The sequence below is a fragment of the Puma concolor genome, chromosome B2, assembly GCF_028749965.1.
Source record: "Puma concolor isolate L17-30 chromosome B2, mPumCon1.1.hap2, whole genome shotgun sequence".
NCBI classification, from domain to species: Eukaryota; Metazoa; Chordata; class Mammalia; order Carnivora; family Felidae; genus Puma; species Puma concolor.
The window spans coordinates 136706110-136723733 of NC_141671.1; the positions used below are offsets into that span (position 1 = coordinate 136706110).

Here is a 17624-nt window from a genome sequence, read left to right on the forward strand (position 1 = left end):
GTGAGTTTTTATTTCAAGTAAGCTCTATGCCCAATGTGGGGCTTGAACTCATGATTCCCACAGTCAAGAGTTGCATGCTCTGCCAACTGAGCCAGCCAGGCCCCCTATCTTTTCATTTTCTTGACTGTTGTTTGAAGCACAAAAGTTTTTAATTTAGCTGCAATCTAATTTATCTGTTTTTCCGTTCATTGCTCCTGTTTTTAGTGTCATATCTAAGAATCAGTTGCCAAAGCAAAGGTCATGAGAATTTACTCCTATGTTTTCTTTTAAGAGTTTTGTAGTTTTAGTGCTTGTATTTTGGTCTTTGATGTATTTTGACTTAATTTCTATATAATAGTATGAGGTAAGGGTCCAATTTCATTCTTTCACCTGGGGCTTATCCAGATGCCCCAGCACCATTTGTTGGAAAGGCTTTTCTTTCCTCGCTGAATGATCTTGGCACCCTCATAGAAAATCAGTTGACCATAAACACATGGTTTATTTCTGGACTCTCAGTTCTTTTTCATTGATCTATATGTCTATCTTTAGGCCAGTACTACACTGTCTTGATCATTGTTACTTTGTAGTAAGTTTTGAAATTGAGACCTGTAAATTCTACTTGGTTCTTTTTCAAGATTCTTTTGGCTATTTGCAGTCTCTTGCTGTTCTATATAAATTTTAGAATAAACTTGTCAATTTCTACAAAGAAGTCAGCTGGGATTCTAATAGAAATTGTACTGGAGTATTTTTCTACATATACTTGATGTTTTGTTTTGCTTTGTTTTGTTTAAATGCAATCAGAACAAAAGGGTTTGTAGTGAAAAGTTCATCTCGCCAGAGGCAACTGATAGCTATTCACAAATATTTCATTTTGCATTCTTCTAGAAACTGAAATGTAGCAAATCAAGGTATATAGGTATATAGATATATTTTTATACAAATGAAATATAGTATCTTGTGTTTTGTGTTTGTCATTTTTTTTTCTTTATCACTTTGAGAGCATTCCATGACAGCAGGTGCAGATAGATCTCTTTGTTAAAAAATGGCTGCACAGTAGTTTGTACCATAATCCATAACCAGTCCTTTCTTGATAGATAGACATTAAGGTCTTATTTTTACAAACCACTGCAGTAAAAATCCTGTACATACATATTTATGCCCATGTCCAAGTATGTTGGCAGAAGAGATTACCAGGAGTGGAACTGATGTGTCAAAGGATATGTGTATTTTTAATTTTGATAGATGTATCATTTAGGCTTGGTTATACGTCAGTAACAAACCGTGTCTTTAACAACCAAAGTTTATTTCTAGCTCACTTGCCACAGTAGATTAGCTGGTGGGCTCTGTTCTATATCATCCTCACTTAAGGACCCAGGTTGAGGGAAGCGCCATTCCACGTTTCCATGATTGTTCAGATAAAACAAAGGAAAATCAGCAAATCAGCACTGATTCCTTAAGCTTCTGCCCTGACACATGTTACTCTTTAGCTAAAGGAAGTTACACAGCCACCCGTAACCACATCTAATTCCTGGAGAATGGGGAGGCATAATTCTACTGTATATACCTGGAAGGCAGAGAGCCAGAAATATTTGGTGAAGGACACCGATGACTATCACAGAAAATATTGCCAGTTTTGAGACTCTATCTAGCTACCAGTTTATAATCTCATATTTGTAAACGGGGAACACTTTTGACAACATTTGTAAGAATGTTCTTTTTCTCCTTCCCTCCCTCGTGATGAATATCATCACGATATAGGTGATTGAAAAAAAAAATACATCTTTGTCAGTTTGGTAGGTAAAAATTTATTGCTCGGGTTTTTTAAAATTTGCATCTTTGAAAATGAGTGAGGTTGAGCACCTTTTCATGTGTTAATTTTTTAAGCTGTTTGTATTTTGTGAACTTGTCTGTTTTTATAAGATACCTACTGTTTTTTTCTAATACGTTGTTTTAACTTGGTCAATAAATTTTTTTTATTTTATAAAGTTTCTTACTTTTATATGTTCAAACTTATCAACCTTTTTTTTTTTTCTTTCTGGCTTCTGGGTTTTAGGTCTTATTTAGAAAGCCTTTCACCATTCCAAGATTTTGAAAAAAGACCAGAAATCTTGCACATATCTTCTCTTTATAGTGATATTCTTTGGAACCCTATTGAACTGGACTCATTTCTCTTTCCTGTGGCAACCCTTCAAAACTTTTCTAAGCTATAAACATCCCCCAGTTCCTTTAATGGTTCATCCAGTTGTATTTCTTTGAGGCTCTTTTGGTATCTCTAGGCCCTGGTTTTCTTTTTCTCTATAACAGAAGTTTTAGACAGTGTCTCTATCTTAATGCTGTAAAATTATATGTAGAATCTTACTTATACACACAAATAAAGGCCAACAAAGTGTTTATCTAGCAGAAGCCTAATCATAGGAGTTAGGCATCATTCCTTATAGTTTTGTTACATCTGTGGCCCACATTAGAGGCCCAGTTTCAGCACTGTTGAAAGATCTGATTTCAAACTGTCTTTAAAAATGGCAAAAGTAGGGGCACCTGGCTGGCTCAGTTGATTGAGCGTCCGACTTTGGCTCAGGTCATGATCTCATGGTCTGTGAGTTCGAGCCCCGCGTCAGGCTCTATGCTGACAGCTCGGAGCCTGGAGCCTGCTTCCAATTCTGTGTCTCCCTCTCTCTCTGCCCCTTCCCCACTCATGCTCTGTCTCTCTCTGTCTCTCAAAAATGAATAAACGTTAAAATTTTTTTTTTAAATGGCAAAAGTAGATGAAAACATCAGGAAACATAATTTTAATGAGTAATTGCCATCTCTCAATCTTTTGTGACTCCATCACTAAATAAGTGACAGTAATTATACATTGGCATATAAAACAAATACCTCTGCTGTCAACAGTTACAGTCTAGAACAGTTTTGATTTATTTTAGAAGCTGACATTGTACTTTGTTAGGTACAGTGACTTAGGCACATAACTGACTTTGGCATGTGAAATTGTCATGACAGACAAAAATATAAAAGATATTAGAAGTAAGTACCTATCAGATTTCCAGTTGCAAATTTCTCTCTCTCTCTCTCTCTCTCTCTCTCTCTCTAATAAGCCAAAGATCTTTATATCCATAAATACCTGGTACATTTTCCAGTGGCAAAGGTATTCTTTTAATATGCACTTTGCATCCTCTTTTTTTTTAGCAAGTTTTTTTTACTGGCACCAATTAAAAAGAGTAGGCACCTGAGAAATCGCGTAATTTCCCCACAAGTTCAAGTCAAACTTTTTGTCTAAAGAAACAGAATGTAAGAATGATGACTGAAGAATTAAACTACTTTTGGGGGGAGATGGGGTAAACCCTTAAAAACTGTAGGATAAAGGAATTTTCTGTAAGAATTATAAAGACTTGACATTTGTTAATAATACAAAAGCTGCACATTTGTCTAGTGCTTTACCATTTGTAAAATAGTTATGCAGATGCGAGACCTACGTGGGGCTTAAGAGAGGCAGTTGAAAAAAAAAAAACTGTGAATAGCTTAATTAGAATTACAATTTTTCCTTCTTGAATGTCAACCCTGTCATCACCATTCCCGGACAACAGTGGTGATTCCATATCTCTTCACCTTAGGTCTCAAGTGCATTTGTTCTCTTCCTCATTTTCTCTTACTTCCCACCCCCACCCCCCACAATGGAAATGCAGTTTTCAGAATGTATGCTACGTTCCATGCTGTTATTTTAAAAGCTTAAGTCAGACATTTTCTTTTTTCTCTTACCCCCCATTTGGGAGGAGAACAAATCAAAATTAATTTTTGGTTCATTTTATGGTTAACCATTTTTACTGTTCTTTCTTCCATTACTAATTCATATACCCACATTTCATAAGAAGAAAAAAATCTGACCATGCTTTGAATGTCAGTGCCACAAGGGATGGGATCTCTTCTAACTTGCTCCCTTCTCTCTGTAATGCTTGTACAGTGCCTGAAACATGGTAGGTAGACAGTATCTCTTTTTTTTTTTTAACTTTTAGAGAAATTACATGTTCTTTACACTATAAAAATGTTATGCCCAGAATTCGTGATCCCCAAAGACCACTAGGGAGCCGAGTCCGATGCAAAAGCAAAGAGCCTTTATTCGAACTAGCTCGAGCTCAATCCCCTACCTGCACCGACGCAGCGGTGAGATACCAGGGAAAGAGAGCGAGTTTCAAAAGGACAAAGGTTTTATTGGGGCCTGGGGCAGTTGGTGAGGTAATGGCTATGGCCTCAGCCGATTGGCTGGGGAAGGGTCCTGGGGAAGGGTCCGAGTCCTGTTAGGCAGGTGAGGGGGGGTTACTCAAGGGGAGGAGGTGTGGTCAAGGTGAAGGACACAGAACAAGATGGAGTCGGCTGGCGTAGGCCCGCCCTTTCAAAAAATACCTAAAATTATGGGGCGCCTGGGTGGCTCAGTCGGTTAAGCGGCCGACTTCGGCTCAGGTCATGATCTCTCAGTCAGTGAGTTCGAGCCCCGCGGCAGGCTCTGTGCTGACAGCTCAGAGCCTGGAGCCTGTTTTAGATTCTGTGTCTCCCTCTCTCTGACCCTCCCCTGTTCATGCTCTGCTGCTCCCTGTCTCAAAAATAAATAAAACATTAAAAAAAAATTTTTTTTAAATACCTAAAATTAGTAAAGCTAAACACCATCTGAAACTTGAAGTGTGTTTTTCTAATTACCAATAAAGCTGAGTAAGAAATTGTGTCCATCGTTCCTGGAAGTTGACAAAAGCTGGGTAAAGACTAAGCTTTCTAAACTGCTGCTTTAAAAAAATGCCCGTAGGACTGGTTTAAGGGCCCCAGTATTTGAATTCACTAATACTTATTTTAACAACCACAAGAGGGAGTTGTATGCTTAAATTACCTTTATATGTTAAAATGTAGTTTTGCCTGAAAGAGGATTTATAAGGTACTGAATGTTTTTTTCCACTACTTGTTATTCCTTCTCTTTTTTGTGTGTATATCTAAAAGTAGATAGGTAGGTTTTGAAACCAAAGTCAGTGTGTGATTGAGGTGTTAAATACATCACTTAGGTTATTGCCTAGGCAGAACTAGCATATAAAACAACGCCACCTTTCTGCATTGTGAGCGACTTAAAAGTCTTGCCAGATTTCAAAATGTATTCAGCTGTGTTAAGTGAAAAATACTAAAACTAAACATTCAGGGAGAACTCTAAAATAAATTTCATGTTTCTGTTTTATCAGTATTTCTGTCTCTTGGGCCTAAAATTGGTATTTTACTCCACCATTCATTAAAAGTCAATTGTTGTCACTATTTTACATGTAATAGATATTTATCAAGTGCCTACAATTGTCGACATTTAGTACTAGATACCAGGTGGTACAAAATCAGTGTTTACCCTCAAGGACCTTGAGGTTTAGTTGAGAGATGTACTTGATAATGAAAAATCTAAAATGCTGAATTTTTCCTAGTGTGAAATGAAATGGACTCATCTAACAAAAAAAGTTGCTTCTCTAATGGGATACCGATTTATAAATACAAAGTAATAGTAATAGTATTTTTATAAATACAAAAATGCTCTTGAAATAGTTCCTTTAACTTTGTTCCTTCCTTCACACTTCCTTCATACTTCACACTTCAGGGTATTAATTTATTTAATGCCCTTTGAACAGGTAGTATAGAAATATACTTAAGCTCCTTTACTACTAAAATTACCTTGGATTTCAGAATACTAAAAATTTAATTAATCTGTTTTTGGCTAAACAAAATACTGTTACGATACAAATACTGCTAGAGCAACTACAGCACAGTCTTTACTCATACATGATTGGATATATTTTAATTTTATACATTTATATATGTTACATTATATTCTGTATATTCTGTAGATGTATATATACATATTCTGTATATAGACACAGTTATGTCTAGGTGTGGTGTTTTTTTTTTAATCATCCTTGTTTCATATTCAGTGAACTCCTGTTGAAAGGCTTATTTCTCCCTTCAGTTCTGGAAATCCCCTCCTGAGTCCCAGTTTTTCCATTGTCTCTTTCTAGAGCTTCTCTTACTCAGCTATTCAACATCCTATACCAACCTTCTACTTCTCATAGCCCTGTCCTCAGATATCCTACCTCCTTATCTTTCCCATTATATAATTCAGGAGGTTTCCTTAATTTTTGTTCCAACCCATGTATGAAGTTTTCATTTCAGCAGTGATGTTCTTAATGTATAAGAGCTATTTCTCGAATTCCTTTTTCATAGCAGACTATTGTTGCATGGGTGCATGAATGTCTTAGATCTCTTAATGATGCTAATTAGAATTTAAGTTTTCGTCTAGCTCCTAAATCCTCTCTGCTTAATCTGGGTTTAGTCTTTCTCTTTGTTTATATAGATCTTTGACATGTCAGACGTTTCCGAAATGTATGGTGATCCATGGCTGTTGGTTCATATTTAAAATTTTTTTTCTTAATGTTTATTTATTCTTAGAGAGACAGAGCGCCAGTAGGGGAGGGGCAGAGAGAGAGGGAGACACAGAATCTGAAACAGGCTCCAGGCTCTGGCTGTCAGCACAAAGCCGGACACAGGGTTTGACCTCATGGACCGCGAGATTATGACCTGAGCCAAAGTCGGACGCTTAACTGACTAAGCCACCCAGGCACCCCAATTTATATTTGAGAATGAAAGACTGAGAAAACTAAGTGGAAACCTACGTGAGAACGAGGGACTTGTCACTTGGGAGACTTTGCTATGTGATGAGTGAGGAGCCAGCTACTAGGAGGGAACACTACCATCACGGCCTAACGTTGTTTGTATATGGGGACCAGCTTGAGAAATCCATGTTGGGTGGCCGTGAGAATAGACATGCAACTGTCTGTCCCACAGGATAGGGTAAGGCCGACTGTTGCATAAACAGATATCCAATTAAAGCCTTATTTCCTTAACTTCGGCCTCCTGTTGTCACCTGCAGTCTTCAGTCTGGAGCCTCAGTAGGTCTCTGCAGTGCAGATGAGCTGCTGCTTTGTCCGAGATTGTAGCTTTCCCCACCCTCCTTCATTAGCCTGCTATTCCATCTACTTTCAGCCTTCCAGAAATTTGTTGAAATCTCTTGTCCATTAATTGCCTTTTTCCCCTTGTTTGTTGTTGTTGGATTGATGGTTTTATTCCTCTGTCATTGTCTTGGGGATTCAGGAGGTGGAAAATTATATAAATACAATGTTTAGTCATCTTTAAATGGAAGTCCTGGCTAACAATCGATTCTTCATAGCCTGGCTTTTTAAGTCCATATTTGTCTATATCTAAACGAATGACAAGAATGGAGAGAGAATTTTTCCTTTAGCTTACCCATGGAAGTCTGTGTAACAAATCACCCCTCCTCCCGTATAAATACATATTACTAGATAGCACATGAGCCCAAATTATCCTTATGTGTGGTTGATGTGATTGTGTTTGTAACACTTTCTTAACATGTCAAAACAAAGAAACAAAACCCAAAAACCAGTCTCAGGGATTTCTCAAATCCCTTTTCAAAGCCATTTCTTGTAACAGAGGTGAAATTTTCTAGCCTCACCCCACGACTGCAGCCCAATTTTGTAAGCCTGCCTGACTCTCTTTCTAAGCTAGTTCCCTTCTTTTGGACGCCAGAAGTATAATTGTCATGTTTCTTGCTCTGTAGTTAACACTCACCCTTTTTTCATTTCGTGGGGCCTGATCAGAGCAAAAGTGTCTATAAACAAACACTATAATGACTTTTCTTCATTATGAGTCTAATAAGGGTTCTTAATGATATGTACTGTGTAATGGTTTATATGGTGAAGATTAAAACTGCAGACAGACCACAACGAGAGAAAAAGTTTATTACCTTTAGCTGAATTTTCATAGTGATTCATCTGACACCCCTATTTTGTCATTCATCTTCCTGAGATTTCTATCTAAAACTCCCAAGCCACAAATGAAAAGTGAACTGGGCACATAAAAATCCAGGCACTTAGAAGAAATAATTGCTAAGAAGTAGAGGGTCATATCTCTTTCCTACTATCTTCAGAGCACTTTTTATCTTGTTTATAATCAACAGACATACTTAAGAGATCCTGAAGAGTCTATAAACTACATTTTTCATTCCTAAGTAATATAACATAATATAATTATAACTCTGCTCTAAGATTTTGTCTTCACTGGAAAGAAATCTCTCAAACAGAATTTGAGGTCATGGATTCACAGTATTTTACTTTCGGGGTTCAGTCTAATCATAAATGTATCTTGCCATTTTTCCCCAAAGGCAAGCCATCTACAGCCATTGCAGAAACTCCATTCTTTGTGAATCCCCAGGGATGTAATAACATTTTTCTGTTGCAGAAACATTCTGAAGAATTCACTCCTTAACTTCAAAATATGCCCACAACCTTCAGCAGCTGTGGCTGCTTCAGTGACTGTGGCTCCTCTATTTTTCCTCAATTTTTTTTTAACCAGATTTCTGCCTTGTTAAAGGATCTCTGCTACCAATATTGGCCTTCTCAGCTCTGTGGTATACTTTCCTATTTTGGTAGAAGGGATTACTAATACAGAGAATTACTGGGAAGAGTGCTTAGCCCCCGTCCTAGAATGTATGTCCTGAGATGGATTGGTTGGAAAATAAAATTGAAACAGAAATAAAGTTGGATGGTTGGAACCTTCCCCCTCCACACTTTTATCACTAAGTAATAAGAACCCTCTTTATGTCTCATATTTTGCCCTAAAGTCATCTTTTTCTGAAATGAATATTACTACACTCGCTTTATTTCAATTTTACATATTTGCCTGCTGTGTCACCTTCAAAACTTCCAAGTGGCCTTCAAGATGGTGTCTGGTTTTCAGCAGTTTGACTATGATGTGTTTGGTTTTTGTTTAACTACTGCTTGGAGATCTCTGGGTTCCTTTGATCTATGATTGATTGTCTTTCATTAATTTTGGAAGATATTTGCCCATTGTTTCTTTAAATATTTCTTCTGCCTTGTTTTTCTCTTCTCTTTAAACTGATTACATGTATATTAGACTTTTTGATATTTGTTCTTTTTTCCACTTTTTTCCTCTTGTTTGGGCAATTTCTGTCTTCCAGGTTAACTGATTCTTCTGTATCCAGTATGCTGGTAAGTCTGTTGAAGGAATTCTTTATCTCTGATACCATATTTAATTGCCAGCATTTGACTCTTTTTTGTGTTTAATTTCCATTTGTCAGATTATCTGTTGGGTCCTGCCTGTTTGCTATCCGTCTTTTTAACTAGATTTTTTTTTTAACATATTAATCATAGTTATTTTAAAATTCCCTGTCAGGTGGTTCTAGCATCTAGATCATCTGTTGGTATGGTTCTATTGATTGCTTTATCTCTTGGTGAGAAGTTGGATTTTTCTCTTGCTTTTCGGGTGTCTCATAATTTTTTGTTGAATGCCAGTATTGTATGAAAAAAAACAAACAAACAGAAGAGACTGAGATAAGTAGTATTTGCACCCGGAAATGAGAACAGCTCTTTTTTTTTTTTTTCAGGTTATTAGTGTGAAGACTTTAGTCAATTCAGTCAGGCCCGGAGCTGGATTTGGGTTTTGTTGTTAATCTTTAGTGTACCACTGCCTTCAAATATCTCCAGCAATTGACTGCTCTTACTTTGCATCTCTTAGAGTGGTACCCGAAGTGCAAACTATTTATTTTACTTTAGTCCTTTTACTTCCGACCTTTCTGTGCTATGATGGGTCCCCACGTACTCAGACTTCCTAATATGATCAGCAAGTCTCCACATGATCTGATAAAGGGCCAAATAGTAAACTATGTCTGATTTTGCAAGCCATGCAGTTTGTCACAGCTATTCAGCTCTGCTGTCCTAACACAATAACAGCCATAGACAATAAGTAAACAAGTGAGCATAGCTGTATTCCAGTAAAACTTTTTTCACAGAACCGGCAGTGAGCCATACTTGTCCAATGACCATAGTTTGTTGGCCACTTGTTGAGAGCCTTGTTCTTCCACTCCATCACCACCCTCCCCACCACCACCATCACCCCCCCCCCGCCCCAGTCTCTCCTACCTCTGTAATGTAAGCTCTGCAAGGGCAGGGATTTTTGCCTGTTCTTTGATTTGACAAGTAGGCTCTCAACATAATAAAAGAATGGGTGAGTGAATTATATTGTGTGTTTCTTATGAACAGTATATAGCTGAATTTTAAAAATTTAGTGTGCTGATCTCTTGTATCTAAACAAATACATTTAATTTTTTTTTTTAATTTTTTTTTCAACGTTTATTTATTTTTGGGACAGAGAGAGACAGAGCATGAACGGGGGAGGGGCAGAGAGAGAGGGAGACACAGAATCGGAAACAGGCGCCAGGCTCTGAGCCATCAGCCCAGAGCCCGACGCGGGGCTCGAACTCACGGACCGCGAGATCGTGACCTGGCTGAAGTCGGACGCTTAACCGACTGCGCCACCCAGGCGCCCCCAAATACATTTAATTAAATTGCAGTTGTGATTACTGATATATCTGGGATTATTCTTGTCATATTTTTTTTTCTACTTCTTTCTCTTTTTTCCTCCTTTCCTACCATCTAAGTTTAATCAAATTTTCATTCTCCTTTTGTTCAGTCTTTTTATTTAGAAGCTACATTCTATTTAGCTTTCTCTAATAGTGATCCCTACACATTTAATATGTGTGTGTGTGTGTGTGTGTGTGTGTGTGTGTGTGTGTGTGTTTAAGTAGGCTCCACGCCCAACCTGGCGCTCGAGCTCACAACCCCGAGTTCAAGAGTCACATGCTTTACCGACTGAGCCAGCCAGGTGCCCCTAACATGTAGGTTTGGTTTGGCAACATTTTAGAGTATTCTTCCTAAATACTTTCAAGACCTTAGAATGCTTCTCTGGGCTTCATATTTCCAATTTCTTGTTATTTCTTAATGTTTTAGTTTTACTTTGTTTTAAGCAGTTTATGCCACCCTGCCCACTGCCATGGTCTTTCCCCTTTTTTTAGAGTTAGAACTTTAGATTTATTCATCTATTCTTTCCTTTTGTATTAATCTCCTTCTTATCAAAAAAAAAACATTATTAGTAGTTCTTTCAGCAGCAGCCGGTGGTTGGTGAATTCCCCCAAACTTTACCTGAAAATGTTTATGCATCCATGCTCCGATAATTTAACTAGATGATCAAGTTATGCTATTATCTTTGAGAATCTGTTATTTCTCTTCTTTAGTTTTAGAAGCTTTTTCAGCAAGCATCTCTTCAAAGTTTGCCACTTCCTATCCGTTGTCTCCTTCAGGAACTCCTTTTTTGATTTATGTGAGATTTTTTCACCCCTCTTTCATGTTTTCTGTCACTTTATCTCTGTGTTCTGGGTAGTGATCTTAGGCTTATCTTCCAGATCACTAGCTGTGTCTTTGACTGTATACAGTCTACTGTTTAATCTGTTTGACTTTTTCATCTCAGTGGCTACTTTTTATTTCTAGAGGTTGTTGATGGTACTTTTGCAAATCTGTCTCTTTTATTTATAGTATCTTTTGCTGTATTTTTACGTACTCTGTTATCACTGTAGTCATCTTAGGCTTTTATATAGCTTCTTTCAGACTATTACATAATCTCAACATTTGGGGGGGGCTCCTTCTAGGCCATGGATCCTCATGGGAGATCATTTTCTTGTTTGGTCAGACTTGTCTTTTGAAAGCTTCTCTTTATGGAAAGGATGTTTCCTCCACGGATCGCATGGTAATAGCTTCCTGGCGGTGGAAGTGGCTTGTCACAGCAGCTTGCACTTGCCTCTGCCCGCCCCTCCCAGCACATCACCAGCCTGGGGCTCATTGGCGTCAGTATTTCTCACCCTGAGGTTCTCTCTCTGCCCTTAAGATATAAATTTTGACCACTCAGATGTGTTTTAACTTGGGTTTCAATTTCTCAGGAAATCTCTACTCATCCTTGCTTCATAAAGAATACTGAAGAATATCGCAGATATGTATCTTGTTTTAGAATTTCAGCATAAAGATCAGCCATCATTTGGTCATCAGCGGATATTAAAGGATTTAGTCATTAGGGAGAAAACCATCATTAAATTTAAGAAATGCTACTTTTAAGTAAAATAATCACTAATTTGAGCAAATTTCTAATTAATGCCCTTGAGACATGTTGTTGGCAGGTGGTTAGAGTTTAGAAAGTATGTTATTCCCCATTTTCCTTTGCTCTGTCCTTCATTCTTACTGCAGTCCTGCCTCCGTCTTTTCTTCTCTTTCTGTCTCCCTCAATAACGTCCCACATCCTCATCTTCTCTTAAGAAAATAAACCCTACCGTAGAATTCTTATATTTTGGAAATAGGTAAAACTGCAGTTCAAATAAATAAGTCAAATTGATAAAAGCCTGACAGAACAAGCTTGATAGGTAGGGATGTACTATAGACACAGCAGGTTTTCAACCAGGAACATGTGTACCTCCAAGAACACCTCCCTGCATTTACAGAATATATATTAAAATGGGAGAAAGGTTAACAGGGTTTTCATGTTTATCAGAATCAGCCATGCTTTTTAAAACTTGAAACATAATGCCCTAGTATTTATTTCTTCCAATTAATAAGAAAGGAAAATTACAGAGGGAAGCATTTGTGGATTATAACAGTGTCAGATTTTGTTGGGAAAAATTCTCTACTGTTTAAAGTTAATTTTGAAGTCCTTGATCCTAACAGCCTCCCAGACTCCACACCCTAATTCTGGCTCTAGAATACAGTACTCGATTGGCCTGAATATGTCTTAATATGCCATAGCCTTTTCCTTATTTTTTTGATTCTTAGAAAATGAGGTTTAAAAAATTAAGTAAAATAAAGAAATCTGAGTTTAGTTTAAGATGACTGTTTAGCATTAATCCAACCTGTTTAATCTACTTGACTTCTTCATTTTAATAACTATTTTTCATTTTTAAAGATTGTTAATTGTACTTTTCTAAATCTGCCCGTTTTCTCGTGGTAGAATCATCCCACATTGCCTTTGTATAGAAGTAGATAAAGGCGTCTTCACTTCTAGCCCAGTATCCTAAAAAACAAGGCCCACATTGCCTAAGGATTGATCACAAGAACACACACTAATTTTTTGGCTTAATAAGGTTTCCCAAGCAGCTTATCATTCATGCTACAAGATTAATTGCATACTTTCTTTCTTTAAAAACCTTAGGAAAATATTTTCACAAAATAGAAGTGATTTCTTTAAATGGTATTATTTTTACTTCGTGATTTGAACAATTTAATGTTAGCATTTAACACTTTAATGTTAATATTCATGTGGATTGAAATCAGTCTGTCTTATTTGTTGGCATTCATCAAAATGGATTTGGCCTAACCCACATTCCCTTCTAAAATGTCCATAAAGTGTTCACATTAGAATACCTTATGCATAGTCCAAACATGTCAGGCTTCTTGGAGTAGGTCTTATCTTTCAGAGGGTCAGACGCAAATTAAATAAGAGTGAGTAGGTTAATTAACTAGACCGGAGCCTTTATAGAAGTAATAGGCTATAAATGCTGGCCTTAGCCACAAAGTGGGCTTAGCCAAACCGGTTTTTTTTTTTAATTTTTAAATGAGTAGCAACATTTGTCTGCTTAAATAATTAAAATAATTTTCAAGTTAACAATTTTTTAAATTTTAAGTGTTCAAACTCAAAATATTTTGTTTTAGTGTATCTTTGGGATTCTTGGCATACTCTTGATTGTCACAGAAACACTATTTGTTTTCCCAAAGCTGCTTAAAGGTTAATTGACGGAAGTTGAGTGGGTCCTCATGTTTGCTAATATGTGTTGCAGCTCTGTTGGTACACCAGAAGGCCAGGATGGAACGACTTCAAAGAGAACTTGAGATTCAAAAGAAAAAGCTGGATAAACTAAAATCTGAGGTCAATGAAATGGAAAATAATCTAACTCGAAGGCGCCTGAAAAGATCAAATTCCATATCCCAAATACCTTCAGTAAGTCTTTCTGTAATTCTTGTGACCTCTGTGCTTGGGAACATGAGAATAGGCAATCTGTCAGAAGTATAAAGAGTTGATCTAGTTTTCTAGAAATGCTCCTATTAACTCAGACTTGTTTCTTTGCCCTTACCTTCCCTTGCCAAACTCCACGCTTTCTTACCTAATGATAAGAGAATCCAATGTAGATCCTTCTCACACGGAATTATTTTTCAGCTCGAAGAAATGCAGCAATTGAGAAGTTGTAATAGACAACTCCAGATTGACATTGACTGCTTAACCAAAGAAATTGATCTTTTTCAAGCCCGAGGTAAAGTTCAGTGCATACTCAACTTAAATTCATTGTATTAATTTATCAACTCTTTTCCTGTGGCTGAAAACAAACTTCTCAGTTGTAAGCTTATTGTCTCAGATTTGACTTTGGAGCCAGATAGTACTAAAGAACTATTGTGTTTTTCTTCCCCACCCCCACTCCAAAAGAAATTATATATTTGGTTTAGGAGTAATTTGATAAAATTTGTATTATTCAAACCCGCTTTAGTCGTGTGTTAAGGGAAGACAGTAATTAGTATGTCTGGCTGTGCCATCAAAAGTATTACTGTTATGTATTAGTAGAATCTATAATATTTATTGTAATATTTATTAAGATTAAAATAGAGGTATGCCTATGTCTCTTTCCTATTGCTGTTTTTCCTTTTACCTCTCAAGAATCATGCTTTTTTTAAAAAACGTAATTAAAAGGCATCCCCACCCTAATGGCACTGTCTTAATTAATAAAAGAGAGTAAAAGTATGGCCTGTACTTTTTTAGAACAACTTATTATGAAGCTTGAGCTATTAGTGATAAGCCATAATTGCTTATTGTAATAAAAAAAAATCTTGACAGTTTAATTCAGTTCCATAGACAGCTGAAAGGAAATTTTATAACTTAAACCTAATTCTGAAGTTAGGGAAATAATAGAATGTATGAAATGGAAAAGATAGGAAAAAGAAAGGAAGCCAACAAAAAAGAAGTCCTTAATTACTCTTGAGTGTGTGCCAAAAATCCATCAAACTGAAAGATGGTGGTTGTGTTTCCTTTTAAAATGTTAATAAGTCATGTTTGACATTCATAGAAAATGCCATATTTAACTTTAAAGAGAGAAAAAGGAATTTAGTGCGGGTCTAGCAACTATAGTTTTTGAACCTGTTCCTTTTATTTAACATCTGAACCATTATATTACATTAGTGGAAGGTTTTAATATGTATTTGGAACCAAGCTATTTATTTAGTTGCTTAAGACCATGTTTGATTGTTTGAAATTATATTTTAAATTGTTACATTTTAAGTTATTTTAACTTGTCACATGGAATAGTGGTCTAGTTCTACATCTGTCACTGTCTTACAGTTTCATTTGGCTTCTTCCCTCATTTACCACTTAGACCTCTGTTGTGAGTAGTGTATTATACCTTCCTCAGCTGTTTTGACATCCTTACATGTAATTTGAGATTGGAAGTGCAAAATAAATGAAAGACATTTCTTCTATTTATACTGTGATCTTTTTTAGAAAGAGTATGTTTGCTTTTGAAAAAATAAAATTAAGTATTTTTGAGCTATAAACATTGATATATTTACTTTTTATATATTTCAGGACCACATTTTAATCCCAGCGCTATTCATAACTTTTATGACAATATTGGATTTGTAGGTCCTGTGCCACCAAAACCCAAAGGTTAGTGTCTCCATTAAGTGTGAAAACCATTACATCTTGAAAAACAAGATTTTAGAAAATTTTGTTTTTAGCAACCTTCCACTCTAGAAGTGCTTCAAACATTGGAATTCATGGATGAATTCATCAGGAAGATAGTTGCTTATTTTCACTTATATGCTGGGGATGGGAAAGGATGCAAAAGTGTTATGTACTTAGCTCTTTAAAAGTAATATGCAGGTCCTTAGGATTCATTATATACCCCTCTAAAACAGCAAGTCTTGGCAAAAGAAATCATCAGGTGCAAAAATTTGTACTCTTTAAAATTTTAGATAAATGAAGAGGAAGACACCTTAGGGAAGTTTACTTTTCGTGAGTATTCTGTTGATGCATAATTCTGCATAATCAAAATACTCTAAATTCCAAATGAATCATTTTTAAAAACTAAGGGGCACCTAGGCGGCTGAGTCGGTTAAGCATCTGACTCTTGATCTCAGCTCAGTCTTGGTCTCAGGGTTGTGAGTTCAAGCCCTGCATTGGGCTCCACGCTGGGTGTGAAAAAAAATTTTTTTACCTACTATCATTTTACATCATTGATAATCAGACCATATGCACACCAAACCAAGATGTCAAAATAGGTGTGTGGATTTTTTTACTCTAGGAATTAAAAGAGAGAAATGATAACAAGAATGAATAGGTATGTTACTAGCTCTTTGGTTTGTTAGAAGACTTTTCACATTAGCACTCAGTGGAGTTCTCTCCACTCCATCATTTTTGTTTAAATATAATTGTATTGGGCCTAGCTGTACCATCTTTTTTTTTTTTTTAATTTAAACGTTTCTAAACATAGTTAGCTGGAATGCAATGAACTATTATTCCAGAGCAGCAAAAGTGAGATTAGGGCATTTGTCACAGTAAGCAGTGGTTAAAGTACTACATGCTATTTGGATGTTAATTAAATAGAGTAAAGAAAACAGTGGCATAGCCTAGCTTCTTAAAATAAACAAAGTGGGTATTTCAGACTCTGAATAAGTTGCTTTAATATAATCTTTTCACTCTCTTTCAAAAAGTAGAATTGTTCTTATAAAAAGATTCCTGTTTTACTTCTACTTAATCCAGTACTTATGTATTGAGAGTAGGAGGGAGTATAGATGGAAGGTAGTTGGAAAGGAGGTGAAATGGAATCAGTCATGACAGTTGTTGAAGCAGGATAAGTACATGAGGGCTTAGTTTACCGTTCTCTCCACTACTGTATATGCTTGAAGTTTTTTGTGATAAGAAGTAAGGAAACGTGGAACGGTGAAAGCAAAGGATGGGAAGCCTTTCCTTAAATTTACAACATATCAAGGGAAGGGGTCCAAGATGGTGTCCTAGGAAGACTCTGAACTTACCTCTTCCACAAACACACCAAATCTACACCTACATATGTATGGAGCAGTTCCACCTGAAGAAGAACTGGGGGGCTCATTGAACAGCTCTGCACGACAAAGGGTAGAAGGACCACATAGAGATTGGAAAGAGAGATAGAGACACAGGAACCATGGGAACCCCACCCCCTACACTACAAACTGCAGTAGGGGGAGATAGCACTGAGGAGCCCACGCACAGATTTGCCCACCTGGCCCCAGAGGAAAAACAGAAAATAAAACAAAGATGTGTTTTAAAGGGCAACGGGAATATAAGTGAGGAAAACCCATTTACCAAACCTAGAGCATCCACCAAATGGTGAGGGAACTGCTGCAACTCTCTGGGGTCAGAAGTGCCAGCAAGCACCATGTTTACCTGCTCCCACCACTATGATAGCACAAATGGGAGCAAAGTCTAGCCAACCTGCCCTCTCAGCAAGACTCGGGCCTCTTCCCACACCAGTTCTAGCCATCCTTCCAAAATGGCCCCATGCGCCTATGCCTACCTGAGCTCCAGCCATCCCACCAAAGGGCCCCAATGCAGTGCGCACTGGTAGACGCCCAGCCTGCACCCACTGCAGTTCCAGCCGTCCTACCAGGGCACCTCTGCATGGAGTACCCTAGGTCTCCGCTCACACCTGC

The 17624-nt window shown here is 37.1% G+C and overlaps 1 protein-coding gene across 2 annotated transcripts in view; it reads left to right on the forward strand.

The window, feature by feature from the left end:
- The window catches only part of TAB2 (TGF-beta activated kinase 1 (MAP3K7) binding protein 2), a 91750-nt gene that overhangs the window by 63317 nt on the left and 10809 nt on the right, over positions 1 to 17624 (forward strand). For both annotated transcript variants that reach the window (XM_086708103.1, XM_025925698.2), the window contains 3 exons: positions 13730 to 13890; positions 14107 to 14200; positions 15520 to 15600. In XM_086708103.1, coding sequence (XP_086564229.1) covers positions 13730 to 13890; positions 14107 to 14200; positions 15520 to 15600 — 336 coding nt within the window. The remainder of the gene's footprint in view (positions 1 to 13729; positions 13891 to 14106; positions 14201 to 15519; positions 15601 to 17624) is intronic.